Genomic DNA, 7,631 nt, shown 5'->3' on the forward strand with positions numbered 1-7,631 from the left:
AAAAGCAAAACTCAAAGCTCATCCCTTCTTGGATAACTTGGAGCCATCCATACTTGTAAGAATCATTAATTATTGAAAAATACAACTTGGAAAATGTCTTAACATATTGCCAAATGCCTTTTAACATTAATGCCTAGACATTCAGTTCTTTTATACCTTTATAGATATGTGGCTAAAATAGTTTAAAGTTAACATGGATTTGGTGAATTAGAAAAATCAAACAATTTATAAAAATCTATGCTGATTTGTAAATTTCATTGCTTTATTTTATATTTAACCAAGTATCATAGAAACACCAAATGACCAATCCTTTATAAATATTAAATGAAAATATGTTACATCTAATTATCACCAAAATTACAAGTAATTTTTCTTTACATTATTCTATTTCATTCTCTTATCTCCTAAAGATATCTAAATTGTGTAGTGCTCTTTGATATTCCTTAAAACTATATGCAAAAAGTATTAGCCTTTTAAAAATAATGTTTAATTCAAAGTTACTGTATACTACTATATCAGATACTTTGTAGGAATATCCACAGATGAAATCTATAAAATTAAATCTAGATATTAAGTTTTAATTCAACAAGTTCTTGAAGTAGAAATTTGCTTTGTAATTTTGACCCAAGAAAGTCTTTTCTGTTCCTTCCGAATTAAAAATTGATGCAGCAAAAGCTTTTGTTGCAGGGTGGGCTTGAGGTTGGGTGGGTTTTTTTCCTTTCTTTTTTGGTATTTAATTCAACTACACACAATGTCATACATACAAGCAAAATACAATTGAGATACTGTTTTCTTTAACATTCCTATAGGAGACCAGATTCATTTGCATTGGAGAACACAATTACTGATTTTTAACTCATGAAAGACAAATTCATCGTTTTTTCCTACACTACCTCATAGTATTCACAGCATCTCAGTGAAAGCATATCTAGTATCACTTAGTTACTTCCTAAAAGTAGGCAGAAGTTGCATTCTTCAGAGTTTTGTTTCTCATTCATTCAACTTTAGTTACAAAACAAGTCAGATTTGCATGTCTTAGCTTCAAAGCAATTTATACAAATATTGTGCATGGATAGATATACAGATGTTTTTAAACTAATCTTTCATCAATATCAGAAATAAATTTTTTTTTTTTGTGTGGTTTTTGGGTCACACCCGGCAGTGCTCAGAGATTATTCCTGGCTCCAGGCTCAGAAATTGTTCCTGGCAGGCACGGGGGACCATATGGGACGCCGGGATTCGAACCGATGACCTCCTGCATGAAAGGCAAACGCCTTACCTCCATGCTATCTCTCCGGCCCCCAGAAATAAAATTTCTATCAAGAAAATATCCACAACCTTTAACAGAATTTTAAAGCTTATCAGGCTTTTTTCCTCTTTTAAGAAACCTAGATTCATATACATAACCAAGATATATGAAGAAAAAAAAAAGACTAAGGATTTTTTTATTCAACTAAGTCTAAAAACAACTTAGAAAGTTAGATAAATAGATGAAATACATTGCAATAATTTGCATTTGACAATAATGAAACACATAGGCAAAAAAAGAAGAGTTTTCTACTTCTGAGTGACTGAGAAAATAATGGTATTCAGTCTGTCGGCTATAACAGTGCATATTATAATGATACTGAGTAATATTAACAAAGGATCCAATTGATAAACAGATGACATGGCCATAACTTCATCACATAAGGTAAAAACATCTCTTTCCAAAGGTTCACTGCTTAAGCTACTTGGAGTTTAGCTATTAAACCTCATTCCTGAGAAAAAGAAAGCAATTGGAAGAATATAAAGAAAATGAGCACTCAATAACTGAATTTTTTTTTATAAGCAAATTAACCATGGGATGTTGTTTTCTTCACGTTTTTACTTCAACCAACACACACACACACACACACACACACACACACACACACAAACACACACACACCCCAGAACTGACTTAATAGCAACAAATTTACTTCTAACTTGTTAATTTTCAGAGAAATGCAACAACAAAAAAAACCCGGACACCACAGAACATAAAAACTGTTGGTTTCAAATGTCACAGTATTCTGCAGTTTGAAAGCCACCACCATGATAGTCTTGAAAGCATACAGCTGCCTCATCGCAGGAGTCTGAACTCAGTACATAACCAGTCATTAGCTATCTCTCCCTTAGCCTATAGTCTAAGTAATTCATTTCTGCCTTTTAAACTAATAAGGAAAAGGGAAAAGATTAAAACCATCCGATCAAAATTGATGCAATCTTGTACAACAGCAGCTTATGCATACATTTGGTATGTCAGCCATCCTTGGGCTACTGAATCATACACAGCATACATCTCACTATTCTTCCAGGTATTTCCAATGACCCACATGTTCAAAGAGATCACGTGCTAACAATAGGACTAAGTCCCATGCTGTTAATTATTTAATACTAAAAGTTTAGGATATATTTATAACTCTAATCTCTTGTACAAACACAAAATTAAAGAACAATCCAATTCATAGCAAATCAGCTCTGTAGTTTATAAAGAAAAAATATTATAAAGAGTAGCATATTTCAGAGTTTGAGTAGGTATTAATAACCTTAACGTAGTAGTTTACTCACATTGTTTCATTAAATAAAGCATTCTACAACTCAAAATAAGATAACAAATCAGTTAAAATTCTAGACTTTTTTACTATTTACATCACCAGACAGGTATAAAAGGCCTCCCCACCACCCATCACCCAAATCAGGCATTTCCAGAAGCAGCCACAGTACATCAAATACTTTGGGTAGTTCTTTCAAATCTTGAATACACTCATCAAAATTCAAAATATTGTTAAACAAATACTTTTAAAAGTTCACAATAAATATCTAATATACCAGAAAGTTCCAACTTAGATTTTGCAAATAAAATGAAAAATTTAAATACTCAGAAGTAGACTTTTTAATTGAAAATTAATCAATTACACTTTGTTATTTTCCTAGAGACACAACCTGGATTACTATTTTATACTTGAAAATGCAAATCGTAACATTCACCTCTTTTTCAAAAAGTTTTCATTTTTCTGGCATGCTCCGGAATCATTTGTAAAAGAGAAGATATTCTACTGCTTACGTTAAAACTTATCTGGGAAAGTGATTGACAATTCTTAAGATCTCTTTAACAAAAAACCCAAGTATTTGTAAAATTAGGATAATTTGCCTTCAAATCTTTTTATCCTGGCAAAAATCAAGTAGTGGGGAACATTATTGAACCATCACAAAATTGTAAAGGTAGTAAATCAAAGATCTCAGAATCCCCAGTTAAGCTATTTGGTGACTAATGGTGAAGAAATGTATGTGAATGGGATATAAACTAAGTTACGACACATAGGGGAAAAATCTAGAATGAGTAATAAAGGGCCCAAATATAAAGTCTACAGTAAACTTTAAACAAAGATATTCTCTCTCATTTTCTCAGACCCTCCCGTGTAAGCAAATCACTGAACAGAAGATACAACCTCCAGTGTCATAAGCTCAAAAAATTGACTCCTTTATGAAAGCAGTGCACTTAACTATAACTATAGATTTCAGCTTCAAACACCTTAAAAAAAAAAAAAAACAGCAAAATGCTCAGAAGCAATATCCAGTAGACTCAGTGACCAAGTCTGCCTTTAACTACCAACCAAGTCCAACTGCCTACCTTCCTTAGAATGCTACGCAAAGTACTGATCCCTAACTAAATTATTTCATTATTTAATATGAAGTTATCTTTAAAAACAAAACTAATTAATCGTGAAGTTTAGTTAAGCATTTTAGCAGACACAGTAAATATTTATTCTCAACCTCTCACAGGAAGTCTTGACAAGCATTTGTTGTCTCTGAGCTGGGGGGGGGGGTAGGGACAGGAGAGAGGGGTGGGAGGCGACTTCGGATAAACAAGCTCACTGATCCCAGCAAAGGGAACAGAACTGGGAAATCGCCACCCCCACTCCCCATAAGGCACCAACTATTGCCAAGTACAGCCAACACTTTCTATAATGAAAGTAAAAGATGGAACTGTCTAAACTATGCTATCTTCACTAGCAAAAGGGACAAAAGTCTTTATTTTTTTTAAGCCATGCATTTTCATAACCGGACTGCATTGGGTTTTGTCCCTTAAACGGCGACCCAATAACACCAAATAACAGAGCGAAATCTATTTACCTGAGCTTTTTAGAGACCGAGTAATCAACTTCCATGATTTTCCCATGCAATTCCACTTTACCTTTTAAAAAAAAAGAGAGAGAGAAATTAAAGCACTCAGGACCTTCTTTCCTAGGAGCAAAAGGTTCTAAAACGAGGGGCGCGCGCACAACCTCCACGCGCTCCGGGGTTGCGCCCGCGGGTGCCCACCAGGGGTCTCCAGGAACCCGACTCGGGCTTACCCAAACTTGGTTCCCAATGGGATAAGAAAGGCGGGCGGGGAGCCCCGTTTTCCCCCCAGAGAAGAAGGGGGACCGCGGGAGCCCGATCGCACCCCAGGTAGAAAGAGAGAGTCGTGGGTGGCATTACCGGAAAAACACATTTCATAAAGCGCGGCGCCAGTTTGAAAGGATGAGCTCACTGGCAACTCAACCAGGCGCCCCGCAGCCTCTCCGGGTCCCCACCTTGCCTTGCCGGGGACCCCCCCCCCCAAAACCCGGGAATCCGCCGAGCTTCCCCTCCCCGCACGCACGCTTCTCTCCACGCGGTGGCCCCGACGAGACGCGCGGGAGCCTTTCCCCACCGTGGCCGCGTCCCTGCCGGGGTCCCCCTCCCTGGGTGTCCCCCTGGACCTCGCCGCCCTGCCCCCACCCGCGCGCCGTGGGGCAGGGGCTCCCCGAGAGTCGGAGCTCGGGCCCTGGGGGTCCCCCCAGGCTCTGGGTGTCGGGGTGTCGGGGCGAAGGCGAGTGGGGGAGCGCGCGCGTAAAAGGGTGTGTGGGTGTGTGGGTGTGTGTGTGTGTGTGTGTATGTGTGTGTGTCGCGCTCCGTCTCCCGTCTGGGCTCCTCCGGCGCGCTCTTGGCCCCCCGGTCGCCTCTTTCCCGGTTCTCAGCCCGGGCCCCCACCGAGTTGAGCCAGGGCACCTCGTACAAAGGTGCTCCTGGCCGGGCGGGAGGTGGGGGGGCCGGCGGCGGGAAGCCCCCCTAGCCGAGCTCGTCTCAATAAAATCGGACAAAAAATTCAGAGAAAAATAGCCGTGCTGGAGACGCGCAGCCAGCCCGAGGGGACGGGAGAGGGGGGTTCGTTCTGGAGAGAGAGAGAGAGGTCCGGGAGGGCGAGAAGAGTCGTTTGAGAAGAAGCCGGGAGTTGGGGAGACAGGCCCGAGACCCCGACCCTCTCCTCTGCCTGCAGGTAGCTCGGACGGGGGGGTGCCGAAAGTGGGGAGGGAGGTGGCCGGCGCGGAAAGGTGGGGCGCACAGGAGGCGAGCGCGCCGGGCAGGTCCTGGGCACGAGGCTGGCTCGGGGAGGTGAAAGGTCCGATCGATAGATCGATCGATCGATCGGCAGGATTTCGGGGGGCTCCTGCCAAAGTGGGGGAAGGAGACGGGGGCTCGGCGGAGGCTGGGATGGGGGTGGGGGGCTCCGAGGGAACCAGGGGTGTCCCCGGAGAGCGAGCGAGCCGGAGAGCGAGCCCCGGGGTCCTTCGGAGCAGCCCGGGGCTCGCGTTTTTTGGGGGTGCGGGTGGGCGATGTCGGGGCGCGCGGGAGAGGCGAGGTGCGGGCGCGTGCGGGACCTCCGATCGCTCCGGGCCGGGCAGGGCTGAGCAGAGCCGGGCAGGGCAAGGCTGGGCTGGGCGCGCGGGCTCACCCGAGAGGGTCTCGATGGCGCGGATGGCCCAGTTCTGGTCCGGGTAGTCGACGAAGGCGTAGCCGGACTTGAGCAGGACCTGTCCGGCCAGCGGCAGCTTCCTGTCCCCGAAGAGCCGCCGGAGGTCGTCGGCGGTAACGGCGGGGCTCAGGTTCCCGATGTACAGCTGGTTCATCCTCCGTCCGTCGCCCGGAGCCCGCGGCTGCCCGGCCCGGTACCCAGCGAGCGCTCCTCGCCGCCGGCCCGGCCCTCTCCGCCGCGCCTCCTCCTCCTCGTCCTCCTCCTCCTGCTCGCCGTCCTCCTCCTCCTCCTCCGCCCCCTGCCCGCCCTCCGCCCGCCCCCCGACACCCGCACCCGCGGCCCGCCCGGGGGCAGAGGCAGAGGCGGAGGCGGGGACTCGGCGCGGCTGCCTCCTCGGGGCAGAGTCCCGGACGGGCCGGGCGGCGGCGGTGGCGACTGCGCGCGGACAAAGCGCTCTCTCTCTTTCTCTCTCTCTCTCTCTCGCTCTCTCTCTCTCTCCCTCTCTCGGCGGCGGCCGCGTGGAGAGTCCGGGAGAGTTTGTCCGGCCGTGTGCGCCTCCGAGAGCGAGCGAGCAACTGAGACAGAGACACAGAGAGAGAGAGAGCGCGCGCGGCTGGGCAGCAGGTCGGGGCGGCGAGGTGGAGGCGCGGCGGGTGCGCGTGGCGCGCGTGGGTGTGTGTGGGTGTGCGGGGGAGTGGAAGAGTCTTGCGGCGCACTCCGGGGTGCTGGTGACCAGGGGTGGTGCGTGTGTGAGCGAGCGCGCGCGCGTGTGTGTGTATGTGTGTGCGCAAGGTGGGCCGATGCGGGCGCGCGGCGGCTGCCCCCGCGGGGAGAAGGTGCAATAGGAGAGGCGAGAGGCGAGCGCGGGCGGCCACTCCGCAACTTGGCGCGGCCATTCGACTCGACTCCACTCGACTTGGCGGCGTCGGACGGGCCGGCCCGCGCGCTTCTGGGTGAGGAGCGCTCGCTCCCGCACCGCCGCTCACTCTCGCTCTCCCCCCTCTCTGTCTCCTCTTCTCTCTTCTCTCCTTTCTACTCTCTCCCTCTCCCTTTTCTTTTCTTCTTCCTCTTCGCTCCTTTCTCCTCTCTCCCTCTCCACTTTTCTCTCCTCTTTTCTTTCTTCTCTCCTCTTACCTCTACTCTCCTTTCTCCTCTCTCCCTCTCTTCTTTCTCACTTCTCCTTTCTCCTCTCCCTCTCTTCTCTCCTTTCTTCTCACTTCTCTCCTCTCTTCTCTCCTTTCTCTCTTCTTTTTTCTCCTCTCTCTCCCTCTCTACTTTCTCACTTCTCTCCTTTCTCCTCTCTCCCTCTTCCCTTTTCTTCACTCTTCTCTCCTCTCCTTTCTTTTCCCTTCTCTCTTCTCTCTAGTCTCTTTCTCACTTCTCTCCTTTCTCCTCTCTCCCTCTCTTCTCTCCTTCTCACTTCTCTCCTCTCTTCTCTCCTTTCTCTCTTCTCTTTTTTCTCCTCTCTCTCCCTCTCTTCTTTCTCACTCTCTCCTTTCTCCTCTCTCCCTCTCCCCTTTTCTTCACTCTCTTCTCTCCTCTCTCCTCTTCTTTCTTTTCCCTTCTCTCTCCTCTCTATTCTTTCTCACTTCTCTCCATTCTCCTCTCTCCCTCTCCCCCTTTTCTCTCCTCTCTTCTCTCCTTTCTCCTCTCTCCCTCTCTCTTCTCTTCTCTCCTTTCTCTCTCTTTCTTCTCTCCTTTCTCTCTCTTCCTCTCTCCTCTCCTCTCCCCCCCCCCCCGTCTCTTTCTCTCCCCGGGAGGCGCGTGATGACCGGCGACGCGCCGGCCGGGCACTGCGCTCGGGGCTCCCCCGGCGCCGCCCCCTCGG

General features: G+C 47.7%; 1 protein-coding gene across 5 annotated transcripts in view; it reads right to left on the reverse strand.

Moving 5' to 3' along the window:
- The window catches only part of IGF2BP2 (insulin like growth factor 2 mRNA binding protein 2), a 182,270-nt gene extending 176,313 nt beyond the window's left edge, over nucleotides 1-5,957 (reverse strand). For all 5 annotated transcript variants that reach the window (XM_049775863.1, XM_049775862.1, XM_049775861.1 and 2 more), the window contains exons 1-2: nucleotides 5,783-5,957; nucleotides 4,159-4,219 (exon numbers count right to left, since the gene is read on the reverse strand). In XM_049775863.1, coding sequence (XP_049631820.1) covers nucleotides 4,159-4,219; nucleotides 5,783-5,957 — 236 coding nt within the window. The remainder of the gene's footprint in view (nucleotides 1-4,158; nucleotides 4,220-5,782) is intronic.
- Between the last annotated feature and the right edge of the window lie 1,674 nt (nucleotides 5,958-7,631).

The sequence above is a fragment of the Suncus etruscus genome, chromosome 6 (genome assembly GCF_024139225.1).
Source record: "Suncus etruscus isolate mSunEtr1 chromosome 6, mSunEtr1.pri.cur, whole genome shotgun sequence".
NCBI classification, from domain to species: domain Eukaryota; kingdom Metazoa; phylum Chordata; class Mammalia; order Eulipotyphla; family Soricidae; genus Suncus; species Suncus etruscus.